Source organism: Taeniopygia guttata, chromosome 2 (assembly GCF_048771995.1).
Source record: "Taeniopygia guttata chromosome 2, bTaeGut7.mat, whole genome shotgun sequence".
NCBI lineage: Eukaryota > Metazoa > Chordata > Aves > Passeriformes > Estrildidae > Taeniopygia > Taeniopygia guttata.
In genome coordinates, this window is record NC_133026.1 from 146,397,875 (window position 1) to 146,413,799 (window position 15,925).

The 15,925-nt window shown below is 43.1% G+C and overlaps 1 protein-coding gene across 1 annotated transcript in view; it reads right to left on the reverse strand.

The window, feature by feature from the left end:
- Window positions 1-918: 918 nt before the first annotated feature.
- The window catches only part of COL22A1 (collagen type XXII alpha 1 chain), a 192,740-nt gene continuing 177,733 nt past the window's right edge, over window positions 919-15,925 (reverse strand). The window contains exons 56-64 of the mRNA XM_072925037.1: window positions 15,790-15,843; window positions 12,811-12,882; window positions 10,999-11,034; window positions 10,055-10,099; window positions 9,590-9,769; window positions 6,033-6,099; window positions 4,201-4,383; window positions 3,761-3,838; window positions 919-2,812 (exon numbers count right to left, since the gene is read on the reverse strand). Coding sequence (XP_072781138.1) covers window positions 2,625-2,812; window positions 3,761-3,838; window positions 4,201-4,383; window positions 6,033-6,099; window positions 9,590-9,769; window positions 10,055-10,099; window positions 10,999-11,034; window positions 12,811-12,882; window positions 15,790-15,843 — 903 coding nt within the window. The 3' untranslated portion in view covers window positions 919-2,624. The remainder of the gene's footprint in view (window positions 2,813-3,760; window positions 3,839-4,200; window positions 4,384-6,032; window positions 6,100-9,589; window positions 9,770-10,054; window positions 10,100-10,998; window positions 11,035-12,810; window positions 12,883-15,789; window positions 15,844-15,925) is intronic.

The following is a 15,925-nucleotide window of genomic DNA, read 5'->3' on the forward strand; positions in this document are numbered from 1 at the left end:
ACTGAATTCAGGGCACAGAGACAGTCTGGGGTGTCTCTGGGAACAGACTGAGCAGATAGCCATATGTTAGGGAATATGCTGAAGCAAAGGGAATTAGGCTGCGTCCTCTTTTATGGGTGGAAAATGCTCAGAGATGTAGTCAGTGTCTAACTCATGCAGAGTTTTCAATTGCTATTAAAGATGCAAGTGTTTCCCTTGTGTTCCTAATACAGACTCTTGGAAATGGCTTCCAAAGTTCAAATGAAACAGCTTATAAAAAAAATCCTTTCATCTCCTTCAACTGGATGCCCGTGCACCATCTCACCTACTGTGGTTTGCATTAGATGACTCTTAAGAGTTCCCTTCCATCCCAAAATTTTCTATGATTCTATGACCTCACAGGAGTTAAAGACCCTGAAATTTGTTTAACAGAACATCATTACGTAGATTGCCTTCTCATGATGAAGGGAACCTCTAGTGCACCTCTTCTCATGGTGCACTAGAATGTACTGCATTCTATGACATGCATGGCACATCAGACACACATGATTAGAGCCTGTAGAGATGAAGGGGTCACCACCATGACAGCAATTAAATGTCACATCTGCATGGCCCAGTTAACATGTTTGACATCCATAACACCTGTTCATTACCACCACGTTTACTCAAAGCAATGTCTCAGCCCATGTTAGGAGATGATCTCAAATAGGGACCCTGTTCTGCCTCACCACTGGAGGGATGAAATCTCAGCCTGGACTAAGAAAAATGCTTCTGTTAAATATGTGATTAATATTTTTGCTTAATACTAAAATCCAGCAAGTTAACCCAAGATGCAGTACAGTAACAGTAACCATTGAGAGTTACTTAAAAGTGGTAAGATTTTCACTTCATGGTATTTTCACTTTGATTGGTCTTTCCATAGCAAGAAACACAGTAAAATCAAATCAAAGAGTTTATTTGCATAGGAAATAGCAAAAAATAGCACCATTAAGAGCTACACAGTAAAGATTTTGTTTAACCCTGGCATTTGTACTTGTTATTTAATTTCATTTTTCAGTAAAGCAGAGGCAAATTTTATCTGCTACTGGATGAAAAGACTCCAAGACTGGCAAATGCTTATGTCTGCACTTTAGCCTCAGGGTATGATTCTGGGCTGGTTATCAACAGCTGTGGCTTCTGCTTGGGCTGGCCAGTTTGGAAGCACCATGCCATATGGAGAATGTGTTAGCAGGGCAGGGTGCCTCTTTTCTGTCTCCAGAAGAGCAGAGCAGATTCCCAAACACATTCAGCACTTAGTGCCTATGTCAGGTCCATTACTCCCATCTCTCACTACAAACTGCTTTGTGCAGAAGTGGTTTGAAAATGCAGCTGCTTTGCTGGCTGGCACATATCCGAGGCCTGATCACTTCTCAGATCTGCACTTAGTGGGTGGGCACGGCTTGGTCAGAGGGTTAAGCCCACAAATTGTGAAGGTCTTTTCAGACTCCATCCCCTTTTTACTTTGTCTTTGCATTCTCAGGTTGAATTTGGCAAGTAGCTGATAGGGAGAAATGGCCACTGTCTGGCTTGTTGCTTTCACCCTCAAACACAATATCCCCCATGTTTCTGAACCTCTCTGCTCTGATTCTTTCATCAGAGATTAACAATCTTCTAGACCAGGCTGCACTATGCACCAGCCCTCTGAGTACCACAACTTGCCAAGTTATTGTCATTGATTTGGATCAACCAAAACAGTGAATAGGGTCACAGTTGGCTTCTTGATTGTTTAATACCAGTGGACTTTCTATGCTGCTCTGGCTGATTTTTGGGTGAAGTAGTGGTAGGGAAATGTGCATGTCCTGACAGTGCACAGGGGATTTGGCATCCTTGACCTGACAAGGGATAACCTTGCAAATGCCTCTCCCTGACAGAGGTAAGTAAGCTCCATTTCTTGGAAAAAAACCTCTCCAGTACAGAGAGGTTTAGGTCTTCTGTGTCATACCTTCAGGCCTTTACTATGAAATCCCACATGACTCCGTGAAAAAGTAGCTCCTATAGAATATTGATTCATTCATCAGCAAAAGAATATTAAATTTAACAGGGATCCTCTGGAAAGCACACACTAACTGTTCAAAATTGTCCACTGGGAGTTGGAGGTACTGAAGACAGCTTTTCCAGCTTTGGTATGACTTCATCTTCCTCCCTGCCATGTGGATGGCAAATAGCACCAACAATCCTGTGCCTGTGTGTCACAGTTAATGCCCCAGGCTGCAGGATTTGATTTCAGTTGAAAGGGTGAGGGATAAAGCTTTGGAAAGAATTAATCAGATAACAGATAAAAAATTTGGCATTGGAATGGTTTTGCATAAACAGTCACACAACACATTGCTATTATATGCTTTTCAAAAGAGGAAAAAACCCACTTATTTTTAGCATTTTAATATGCCCTGATGTTAGAGAAAACAAACAAAAAATAAGTTCACATATCACATCAGAGATAATAATAATAATAATTATAATTCATAAAAATAATCTGACCGACCGGCAGCATTTGTTGGCTTTAGAAGGCCTCCCGCGAAAGAAACGCAGCTGAAGACATTGGAGAGCTCTTGGCAGGTGTGAGGAATTCAAGTTTTCAAAACAAGTCTGGGGGTGCTCCCTGCACGCTATGGCCCTTTGACATTGGAGGGCCGGGCAGCCAGGCTTGCATAGTAAGCACACTGAGAGGGGTCACACTGTCCATTGGCTCCCGGGGGTCCCTGGGGACCTGCCAGACCCGGCACACCAGCTTCACCTTGAGGGCCAGGAGGTCCTGGCATCCCATCTTTGGCATAACCAGGCTCCCCTGGGAGGCCTGCAAGAGAAACAAAATGCCCTGGTGAGTGGCACCAGAGTGACCTGCCCAGCGTGCAGTACTCAGCAGTGTAACATCACAGGAGATGGCTTTGCTGCCAAACTGGGATGCAGACAGCAGCTGCCATAGGTTTGGATTTGACTAGGATGTATCTCAAGGATATAACCAGAGTGTCTCATCTGAAATAAAGATTTTCACTCCCTATGGCAACCTTGGGATGCTCACCTCTGATATGGCTGCTCTTCTTCTACCTCCATGCTGAATTCGTGGAGCTGCATCAGACAACTAAGGACATACTGTACTCACAGAGAGGAGGAGAGAATGGGAAAGTGGAGGCAAGAGCCAGACTGGGGGGAAAACTCACTGGTGCAGAGCATAGTGGGCACATTGTTATTTGAAGTCAATGCAAGGCCAGTCTGCCAGATGCAGAAAATGGGGTTATGAAGCCTTCCCCAACAAACCGTGAAGGCAAAACTTATCAATGGTTCCTAATTTCAGACTGCAGACAAACTGTATTTGCTGCTGCTTTGTCAGTAATAATAAAGCAGAAGCTGTATCCCCAAGGCACAGGTGTTCAATATAACCTTTTATAACATCTGAAGCTGCCTGAACCTCTGGGTTCAGCATGTTCACAGAAAGACTCTGCCAAGGACAGAGAAAACACCTCATAGTGCATCTAATAATTGAAGCTTCACTTTGGATTTGACCCAAAGGTCAGTTAACTTAGCTGTAACTGAGATGATTCATTGTACTCATTCATCAGGCTGAGAAAATAAAGGTGGCCAGATATGATGTTAATGATATAGTTCTTCCCTTTGGGCCACATCCTACAGAAATTGTGTATGTTGTTTTTATGTCATCCTGATAATCTCTCTAGTACAGCAGAGACCTGTGCCCCGGTAGTGGTTTCTAAGTGATGTGTTTTGTGGGGTGTTCTGAATAACACACCTGGAATTCCTGGGGGACCCATTTCCCCTCGTTGACCAATGCCAGTGTCTCCTTTCTCACCCTTTGCTCCTCTTTCTCCTGTAGAGAGGGAAAGAAAAAATATGAAGTCATGAGTGTGGTCTACAGAACTAAACACTACTCTAGGTCTCCCATCCACACTGAAGCCAATGTATTTGGTAAAAACAGTTCCTAATTGTGGCAAATCCTCTGAGAGAGGACATTAAATGGGAATGAAGCCTTGCCCCACTCTAGTTCTGGCCAGAGGTGCAACACACCAGCAATTGCTGGTCACAGTTAACACCTCTGGTTCAACAGACTGAGGTGGCTTCCAACACCTGCATTTGAGGACAATTTACAAGCTACTAAAACGAAAGGTGGATGCCAAAGTTGAGTGGACACATCCTTTTATTGGACTGCCCCAACACACCAACTTCACTTACCTTTGGGACCAATTGGTCCAGGTGGCCCTTCAGACCCAGTCTGTCCAGGCCGGCCAGGCTCTCCTGGAGGGCCAGTTCTTCCTGGGAGTCCTTCCTTCCCAGGGGGACCAGGAGGTCCTGGTCTGCCATGGGATGCTTTTACCTGTGCAGGCTGTATATGAGCCAGGATATAGGGTAACTTTGCTGCGAAGAGAGGGAAATGGGTTTGTTAGACTAGAAGGACTAAGCTTTGAGAGACAGAGAACCAGAACCAGGGACCCAGTAAAGTCCAAGTACTGTCACAGATCAATTTTCCAGGGCCACCCATTTTTTGTCCCCACATAATCCATGATTATGACTCCCTGATTCTCTCTAAATTATTTAAATATCATTTCTTGGTGGCCTAAAATTTCTCTTAAACTTTATACTTTATCATAAACTTTTCCCTCATCCTCTCCTCCTTGTCCTCCAGGAATCTGAAATGTCCCTTCCTGTAGCTGTGCAGATGATGGATCCTTGTTAAACTGGGACTACTGCTGCTCTGAAAAGGAGAGCCTTTTCCTACTGCTTCTGTGACACAGAGATGCTGCATGGCTGGTCGGTAGGGTGAAAGCTTTTCTTGTTCCAGGCTGTTCCAGACAAGCACACACTGCCTGCCATTTCAGTGCTAAGACCCTGAGCAATCATGCTGGTTTGACTGGGGTGGAGTTAATTTTCTTCATGGTGGCTGGTATGGAGCTATGTTTTGGATTTGTGTTGATAATACAGAGATGTTTTTGTTATTGCTGAGCAGGACTCACACAGAGCCAAGGCCTTTTCTGCTTTTTGTATGGCCACATTGTGTTGGAAATTGGGGGTGCAGGGGAGGCTGGGAAGAGACACAGCCAGGATAGGTGACCCAAACTGACCAGAGGGATATTCCAGACCACATGGCATCATGCTCAGTGTATAAAGTGAGGGGAGGAAGGGGGAGACATTTGCACTGATGATGGTTTTCCTCCCAAGTAACCATTACCTGTGATGGGGCCCTGCTCTCCTGAAGATGGCAGAACACTTGTCTGCCCATGGGAAGTAAATTCCTTGTTTTGTTTTGCTTCTGGGCGCAGCTTTTACTTTCCCTATTAAACTGTCTTTATCTCAACCAGCTTTTACTCTTCTAGTTCTCTCCCTGATCCTGCTGGTGGGGGAGTGAGTGAGCAGTGCGTGGGCCTTGGCTGCTGGCTGAGGTTACACCATGACAGCAACCTCGGTAAAACACTCGGTATCATGTAAACATTATACAGAATAGAGGGAGAAGAATGTTCTGTCTTCTCTTCATTGATCTTAAATGCTTTCAGACTGGTGTGGATATTGAAGACTGAGAGTGTGTAAATAAAATCTGTGAAATAATCACCCCATTTACCTGTGAACTTTAGCATGGAACAAAATGCCTGCAGCTGTGTGTCAGCTATGTCAAGAGCTGTGTGAAAAGGACTACAGCTCTACATCTGCCTGTCAATAGGATCAGTAGTGGTCTGCAATTTTCAGAAAGAAACAGCAGCCCATTTCCCCTCCAGCCCCTCTTCTTATACTGATGAATATGAAAAGTCACAGGCAAAAATCATGAACATTTCTGCTGCAGTTGGGACCTCAAAAGAAAGTTTACAATCTACTCTGATTATTTTCTGTGCTATTGCTGGGAAAATCAAAGCCTGGGGAACTGTAAAGCACATTTCATTTCACATATTTTCCAAGGAAGCTTGCTGCAATACTACCTTCCTTAAGCAGGAGAGGTTCAGGTGCCAGCACAGCTATGGAAAGCATCTTCTATACTCTCAGAACATTCTTCTGGCTTCCTGGTACTGATTACTTACCATCTAGCTGCTTGGATAACTCCTCTTGGATGAGTCTCCTCAAAGTCTCTAGAGATGGGGGCTCTCCCTAAAGAGTCAGAATCACAGTGATGAGACTAGATAACCACAGTAAAGGGATCATATAGTTATAGGACAAGGGGGAACAGTTTTAAACTAAAAGAGGAAGCATTTAGATTAGATGTTTGGAAGAAATTCTTTAATGTGAGGGTGGCGAGGCACTGGAATGGGTTTCCCTGAGAAACTGCAGATGCCACATCCCTGAAAGTGTTCAAGGCAAGCTGGGTGGGCTTTGGAGCAACCTAACCTAGTGGGTGGCATCCTTGCCTGTGCTAGGTGAGCAGTTGGAAGTAGATGATCTTTAAGGTCCTTTCAACCCAAAACACCCTGTGGTTCTATGATGTGCAAACTAAGACCTCCACAAAGGACTCGGCACGTGCCACGTCATCACCCACAGCAGATACAGGGCCGCAGGGTCTGCCTAAAAGAGGAATGTAAAGGCACTGAAAACAAGCACAGAATCAATTGGGCTGGAAAAGACCTCTGAGATCATAAAGTCCAGCCTTTGACTGTACACCATGTCAAGTAAACCATGGCACTGAGTGGCACATCCAGTCTTTCCTTAAGTGTCTCCAGTGACTCCACCACTTCTGTGGACAGCCCATTTCAGCATCCAATTATCCCTTCTGTGAAGAAATTCTTCGTAGTGTCCGAAATAAACCTCCCTGGCACAGTTTGAGACTATGGCCTCTTGTCCTATCCCTAGCTGTCTAGGAGAAGAGACCAAACCCCATGTGGATAGATCCTCCACTTAGGTCGTTCTAGAGCAATAAAATCTCCCCTGAGCCTCCCTCTCTCCAAGGTGAACAACACCAGCACCCACAGTCTTCACAGGAGTTGGGCTCCAGACTTTTCACCATCTGTTTCCTTCTCTAGAACTGCTCCAGAACCTCAATGTCATTCCTGAACTTAGGGGCCAGAATATAACTGGAAACAGAATATAATGTGTCCTCCCCAGTGCCCAACACAGAGGGATAATCACCTCCCTGGTCCTGCTGGCCACACTAGTGCAGACGTAGAAGGTCAGGAGGCCACCCTCTTCCTCGCCCACCTGGACACATGCTGACTCACATTGGGCAATATTCCAGCCACTCTGCTCCCAGCCTGGGGCACTGCAGGGCTTTGTTGGGACACTGAACAGGACAGGGCACAGGGGACACCACTGGTGGCCGCACATCAACTCGTTGCAGCTCCATTCACAGCCACTCTCTGCACGTGGCCATCCTGACAGTCCTTAACCCAGCAAAGAGCGCCCTGCTCAAACCCTGGGCTGACGGCTTTTCCAGGACTGTGCTGTGGGGACAGAGTCATAGGCATTCTCCTTTTCCAGCCTTCTAGCAAACTCTTGGCTCAGTGGTTTAGGCAGGGAGCCTAGACTGATGGCACTAGTTGCAGCACTCTTCCTATTACCATCCTTAAGAAAATCTCCTTTGTATGCACTCATAAGGACAAGTTGTAGAAATCACATGAGGAGACATCTCTCCCCTATCAGATCACAGTGGATTTCCTGTGTTCTTTTTCATCATGGCATGTTTCCTTGCAGACAGATATACGTATGCCCCAAAGGTTCTAATGCTGGCTATCTGGACTTCCTGAAAACACCCATATTAAAACACTCATATGAGATGTATCCCCTGCCAAGAAGCCTTATCTCAGGAAACAGAAGTCAGTTTATGCATATGATACCTATTCTTCCAGTACAAGATTTTGTCTGATTTCAGGATTTTGAAGGGAGACAGAGGATGTGGCCTTGGCCCCCTACTCAGCTCCCAAGGCACAGTATCTTTCATCCTTTCTCTTAGTTCTTTTGTGCTGTTGCTGTTGTACAGCTGTAATAGCTGTAAAAACTCAAAATAATGTGAACTACAACTCTGGATGATGTAACTAAAAAAATTATGAAAGCATTTTTGATAGATGGAAGAATTTTTTAGATTGTGGCTTTCCAAGTAAATAAAAAAAAAAAAACAGGTTTTAAGGTTGCCAGGCTCTTGCCTTTGCAAGAACTCAAAAGAAAATTTATCTACTTTTAAACAATAAACCATTTTCAAGCAGCAATATCAAGTATTTTGTTTTATAAATCAGAAGGTGAGATATTCCACTTGAAATACCCTTTTCATTTCTTTTGACTAAAATAATTCTTTGTGTTTCTGTCAGTTTTGAAAATACTTCTGGCCAATCCAAAGATTGCATTCTTTTGTCTATCAACTGCTTGCAAAAGTGTTGCTTTTCCCTCACACTTACTCTTTTAGCATACAAGGATTCAGTTTGTGTTCTCTATGTTTATGAAAACCTAGTAAGCGCTTCTGAATCAGAAGTTATTCTTCATTAAAAAATGAGATGTTATTATATAGCTAAGTGACATGTCAATTTTTATCAATAGCATTGCTGATAAATACAGAGTTGGTCTATTTACTGCCTCCTTCCTGACACAAATTTTGCATGAGAAAAAGATGTGTTGCTGGTGACAAAAGAAACAATTTTATCATTAAGTACTAAGCATTTTTGATGGCTGTTAGTGTATATGCCACTAAGCAAATATAATTGTGGAGCATACTTTAAAGGCTTACAAATTATCTTTTCAATTTTTAACCTTATTAGTTAAATTAAGTTTCTGTAATCATCACTTGATTTCACACACAAAGAAATGCTTTATCTAAAATTTAGTCTGTTTTTACATCAGAGATTATTCTCTGTTTATTATCCTCTGAGATGATCTCCAATTCATTCTCAGGATGGGCCCAGTGGCTTCACTGCTGTTGATAGCTTTTCTCATTCTGCAATATAAACCACCCTCAGGCATTCTCAGTAGTGAGAATGTTTCCCAACAGGGGGGAGGGAAAAAAAAGAGGGAGAATATTAAACAAAAATAGTATTTCATGAATTCTGATGAGCTGACTACAGAATTTCCAGGAATAGAGCAGTGACCTTTCCACGGCTCAGCATTTTGTCTCTCATAACAACCAGCAGCAGAGGAAGGTGATAGTCCTCTGTATGAAATGCTACACATTATTGCCCTCATAGAAAGAATCTTTTTTTACACTCCAGTGCCATGGCCACCATCACAGCACCTGATTTAGGCATTTAGGGTAAAAGGTACCAGCAACTGGACACACTGATTATGGTCTGGATTATTTAGTACTCTTGAAGCGCAAGTCAACAACCCCACAAGCCTTTCCCAAATTCCATCCATGGAAGTGTCCGAGGCCAGGTTGAACACAGCTTGGAGCAACCTGGTCTAGTGGAAAGTGTCCCTGTCCATGGCAGGGGGATGGAACTAAATGGTCTTTAAGATTTATTCTAACCCAAACCACCCTATGATTCCATGCTTCCCTGAGATGTGCTACAGCTCCCCTTTATGGCTATCAAGAACTAAAAGCACTGCCTTCCTGTTAAAACATGCCCCTGCTCCAGTTTCTGTCAGCCTCAATGTACTCTGAGGCACTTTTCTGATCCCTGTGGCAGCAAAATTACTGTACAAAGCCTTTCTCTGGCAACCTTACCCTTGGTCCTGGAAATCCTGGCTGTCCTGGAGGACCGGGAGGTCCAACTTGCCCAGTGTCTCCTGGAGGTCCGTGGGGACCCATCAGTCCCGGATGGCCCTTATGACCAGGTATCCCAGGATCACCTGGAGGACCCTTTTCTCCTTGAAGGCCTTTTTCACCTTTGATGCCAGGCTCGCCCTAAGTGAAGAGAAGGACTTTACCACCACAAAATAAGAAGCAAACTTCTGATTTCCAAACACAGAGAAAGATTTACAGCTGAGCTGGCAAAGTTGCTGAGAGTGCAACATCTGGTGCACTACAAATGAACCACAAATTGTTCTGATGGAGACGGATTAAAGAGAGACCTGGAAGACTGGGAAGCACGGGCTTCACTTGTGAATGACCACTGTCCCCAGGCCCTAACTCAAAATAGCTCTCTCTATTTCAACATAATGAAATAACTGGTAATGTTCTCCAACTTACCCTCTCTCCTTTGGAGCCAATTGCACCCTGTTTCCCTGGTGTGCCCTGCAACAAAATAAAGGCAAACATAAAAGAACCATCCATAATAAGAGTAAATAACAAAACATAGGCCTTTGTAATGATTCCTGTGACCCCAGGAAAATTTATTTCCATGACAACCCCTCAGTTTCCTGAGAGCTTTTTCTTTTGCTCTCAGTTATCAACAATTAAAGGGAAAAAACAAAACAAAACAAAACAAAAAAAAACCCAAATGAAGAAAAACAACAGGAAAAAAAAAACCTAACCACATGACAAGCAGGTTGAGGAGGGTGATTCTCTCCCTTCACACCCCTTTGGTGAAGCCCCACCTGGAGTGCTGTGTCCAGTTGTGGTGCCAGAATATAAGCAAGGCCATGAATCTGTTAGAGCAAGCTCAGATGAGGCCACAAAGATGCCCAGAGGGCTGGAGCACCTCTTCTGTGGATTCAGGCTGAGAGAGCTGGGGTTGTTCAGCCTGAAGGAGAGAAGGTTCTGGGGGAACCTTTGAATCCCTTCCAGTACTAAAAGAGAGTTTGTAACAAAAATGGGGACGAACTTTTTTTTGTCAGGGCCTGTAGTAATAGGACGAGAGGTAAATGGCTTCACAATCAGAGAGGGTGATATTTGGTATAAGTTTTTCACTGTGAGGGTGGTGAGGCACTGGAAAAGTTTGCCCAGAGAAGTTGTGGATGTCCCATTTCTAGAATGGTTCAAAATCAGGTGGGATGGGGTTCTGAGCAACCTGGTCTAGTGGAAGGTGTCTCTGCCCCTGTCAGGGCGGGTGGAAATAGATTATATTTCAGATCCCTTCCAGCCCAAACCATTCTATGAACAAACCTCAATTTATTGCAACCCTGGTAACACCCTTGATGATTTTTATCCTGTGACACGAATCTTATATTGAAACAACTGTGAATTTAACTTACCTCTTTTCCAGGAGGACCTTTCTCTCCTGGTTCTCCCTAAGACACAGAGAAAGTGGATTTAGCATCACACTGGAGGAGCTGGAAAAAAGACTCTACCTAACAACCATAAGTATTACTTTGTGTTAACAACACAAGTTTTCTTCTACACAGTAGCAGGTTTGCATCATTTATCCTTATCCTACTGCTACTGGTCATTCCTGGATAGACACATCCTGCTACTTGGAAAGCATTTTTTAGTGACTTTGCATCCCATGTAAATATAAATAACAGGAAGTAATTTCTAACAAACCAGCTGAGGGCAGATGTTTCACTGGAAGTGTGTTCCTGCATTCCATACATTTTATTCCTTTTTCTTACCAACGTTTCCCAAAGCTTCATACATTTTATACACTTCATACACTTGTTTAACTTAAGGAGCAGCAGCATTATACCCATAAGTGTCTGAAGATGTAAATGAAGTAAATTTTGTTTGTAGAAGTACCATCTGTATTACACCAACTGGAAAAACACATACAGAGGTTTAAGGAATTTTAATCCTAAGTGCTCACCTGTCTTTCAGAACTATATTAAATAATCCTTATTTGTGTAAGTACCCTTGTATAATTATTTATAAATATCTATTTAAATTATTTTCTTTGCATTTATAATGTGATAATTAGACAATATCTTTAGCTTCCTTTTTAGTATTTATAATAGTATTTAATTAAAAAAAAATTAAATATCATTGTAGTCCTGAACTGCAGATAAATCAAAATTAACATTAAACAATTTGTTGCTGAAATCTGGACACTTTCCCATATAATATATAGAAAAAATAATCTTTCTAAGTCTGTTTGCAGCCAACACACATGATCATATCTATCACATGCATGCAGGTGATATTTTCCCCTGGAAACATAACATCTTCAGATGTGTTAACATCCATACATGTATTCATGAAGAATGGAACTAATCAGAGATGTGTCATTCAAATTAGGCTGCATTAAACTCACTTGAGTTTTCCTTAGGCCCACTTCAGTTTTAAATGGCCACTATGTTTGCTGCTTAAAATTAATTGTCCAGAGAAGTATTTATTTCTTCTCTTTGGATCTAAAAGCTCCCTTTCAAATTATAAAATTAAATATTAAAAAACACAGAAATTAAAAATAACTATCCTGTGGAAGATTCAGCTCTGCTAGAGACACACAAAAATCTTTTAAATTATCATTTTTTGTCACAACAAATCTAGAAATAATAAAAAAAAATAGATAGCATTCACTTTTTCCATCTTTCCAGTGGAATTTAACATCTTTTACTCACCTTGCAAGGTCTAAAGATATTGGATTCTGAGGCTGTGATATTGTCATGGGTATAGGTTTATTATTTATTATTTTAGATCACTTTGGGAGATATATGAATGCTTTAATTGCAGTGTGCCTCTGTTGCTGGCAACAAAGGAATTTCCCTCAGAATAGCAAATATCTGAAATGCCTGTATTATTGTCATCATTCACAATTCCCCTGTTTAGTCCATCTAAAGTTCATGCAGAGGTGTAGTCTGAGAACTTAAATACCCCATACCTGTATTAAGAAGACTATTGAAACAGTCTGATTAATGCACACATCATCAGGGCTGACTGGCAGGTACCAGCTCCATATATGAGATTATGTTTGCTCATCAATATGAAAAATGCTATTTTTGCAGTCCAGTTTCCTTTGCAAGTAAAATTATATGTCTTCTGGACTTGTTAGATATCCCATGATGTGCCATCTTCCTGCCTAACCTTCAAAAACAGGTAAAGAGAGGATCTAATCCATCCCCAGACATACTTACAGGTGGTCCTCGGGGTCCTATAAAGCCAGGGAGTCCTGGGCTGCCTGCTTCTCCTTTATTTCCTTTGGGACCCTTAGGACAGAAATGAGACAGACACTAGCAGACCTTTCCCCAACACCTCTTTCCCAGAGCATGCATTTACAGATATACTGGAACTGGGAAATTTCATTTTAGCAGCAGGACTCCCAAAACTGACAAGGAAGAATAAAGTATTTTAGACAAGCAGGTTGCAGGCATCATCATTGCCTTATTAATAAGCTATGCAAAGTCCCTGGGATGAGATGAAAAGGGAAAATTATGGCAGGGGCAGGAGGTGTGTTCCATGGGTGTTGTGTTGTCGTGTGGTTTATAAAGGGGTGTTGAGAGTGGAAATGCTGTGATGGGTGATGAACAGGGAAACAATGCAGGTGGCCATACTGCTCAAATCCAAGAATACAACCAACAGACAGCTACAGGGCTTCTCCTTTGCCTTATTTCCAGGTTCAATTTATGTCTCTTTCACTTATCTCTTCTGTCAAACTGTCCCTTTTTCCTTGCAGATCAGGGCAGTTGAAATGAGAGTTCATGATACAGAACTGTTTAGTGCACACTTCTGATGTGGTTCTAACTTTCAGTTTAACCTTTACTTTCAGAATTTTGTCCCCTGCTTTTCCAGTTCAGAATGCAGCCCGTTTTCTTCTTAAACTCATGCAAAGTGAGCACCAATGAGCCTGTCAGGCACACAGCACATGGATGTGGGGTGTGCAACTTGCCCTGGAGACTTCAGGGGCTGGATTGTGTTGCTGTATGTGGGCTTAAGCATGAGCAAGTGTGAATTGTGATGGGCTCTGTCAAACAGCAAACGCAAAAGGAGAAGGCTCCTGGCAGGTTTTACCTTGTGATTCCAACTCAGCAACGGTGAAGGTGGAAAAAAAATCCTTATTGTCATGATAACCTTCCTCACCTTCCCTTTTTTCAAAATAGAAATATAAAATATTGGCTTGTCACACCACACTGTGAAGGAAATTAGTGCATTTCAAAATAAATGGATTTATGTACAGCACAAGGAGACACTTCCCATAATAACCTCTATGAAAAGGAAAGGATTCATTTTAATGACAGAGAATGATAATGATGAGATGACTGTCTGTTCTGCTGACCAACACTGTCTCATCATTTCCCCTTCTTCATCCATCTGACTTTATCCTTTTTCAATCTCCTGTGTTATTTTTGGACTCTAAATCCTCTGGAGCAAAGGCTGCTGTGGTGCTGTTTGTGCAGGAAACTGCCTGTGAGTCCCTGGGTCACATCATATAGGTACTGTGATAACACTATGATGATTAAAATAATAATCTCCACTTGGCATTCACAAGGCATCCCAAAGCCACAGTGACCTGATATAGACCTAGAAAGTAAAAAAGCAGTGATAGGAACTCAGAACAGGGGTGGATGTAACAAAAAGAAGAAAAGAAGTTTGAAAAGGCAAGAGCAAGGATCCATGGGGCAAGAAGCAATAGCAGCAGTCCCAGGAAGGTAAGAAGAGCTTTTGTCAAGGACAAAAAGCCTGTGGCACTTGTTTTTTGATGCAGAAGGGCTCTCAGACTGCAGTACCCTGTCCCACCTTCCCACACAGAAAGGTGGAGTCCAGTTCTGGCCCCTCAGTTTAGGAAGGACGTTGAGATGCTTGAGTGCATCCAGAGGAGGCAACGAGGCTGGTGAGGGGCTTGGAACACAAGCCCTGTGAGGAATGACTGAGGGAGCCAGGGGTGTTTAGGCTGGAGAAAAGGAGACTCAGAGGTGACTTTGTCACTCTCTACAGCTCCCTGAAAGGTGGTTGTACTCTGAAACCAACTTCCTTAAAGAGGGTTGGTCTCTTTCTCCAGGCAGCACTGACAGAACCAGAGGTCACAGTCTCAAGCTGCGCCAAGGGAAACATAGGTTGGATATTAGGAAAAAGTTTTTTACAGAGTGATCAAGTACTGGAATTGTCTGCCCAGGGAGGTGGTGGAGTCACCACCCATGGATGTGTTTAAAGAAAGACTGGATGTGGCACTGGGTGCCATGGTTTGGTTGAGGTGTCAGGGCATGGGCTGGAGTCAATGCTCACGTGGGTCTCTTCCAACCCAGTGATTCTGTGGTATTTGCTTCTCTGAGACATCCCTGCAGATGCTTGATCAAGGCACAAGTCTGTGGTGAGGCTGGGCTGCCTTTATGACTTTGAAAGGGTCATAAAGAGTGAAGTCTTGCTGCAGCTTTTCACATTGCTCCTGCTCTGCTTTTGTTTTCATGGTAATCCCACAGTCCAGCAAGCTGTACTGTCTCCATGAGCAAAGAGGGGGAAGAGCCCTGCATTGTGACATGACAGACGCAACTGGGCACAAAGGAATATTTGCATGGATTTGCTGAATTCTGGACAATTTTCAGCAGCAGAACAGAGGAAAAAAAAACACACAAAAAAACAACCAAACCACCATCCTTCTTACAGTTCTTAATTTCCAAGCTGTTCTTTCTCATAGGATGGCCTCAGGGGAGTTTCATTATGCTTCCTGATCCTAGTTTACTGCCCACTGTCTGCTCTTCCCTCAAGTGCCTGTGAGGATTTTTCTGCTGCCACTATTCCTCAATGGCAGCCTGCCAACTCCCCGAGGCTCTCTCCTTCCTTGTGACAACTCTCTGCTGGCTGCATGCTCTCTGCTTGGCAAAATTAAATCTGCTGGTGAAGATGAGGCATGCCAATCTTTTTTCCATGCTGGGCAATCAATCATTTCCATTTGCTGTGAACACTTAACTTTCACTGGGAAAAGTGATGACCTAGCTAGCATCTCAATTCCAGGAACATAGCCAAACACCCTTCAAAACTGTGGCCAGCTACTGATTTTCAGATCACCCATCTTCAGACATGGAAACCTCAGGGATGGTAACGAGCTGCACTAATCCACTCTACCTACACTCCACCAGTCACCTCTCCTGGCTGCACCAGACTCCCTTTGTGGTACTTACTGGGATACCAGCTGGGCCAGGTTCTCCTGCTGATCCAGGCACTCCATTCTTGCCCTGTGTCAAAAGAATAAAGGTTAGTGATGTAATGCATGCTAAAGCCAGAAATACTCAGCTACACCTACACCAGCAGGGATTT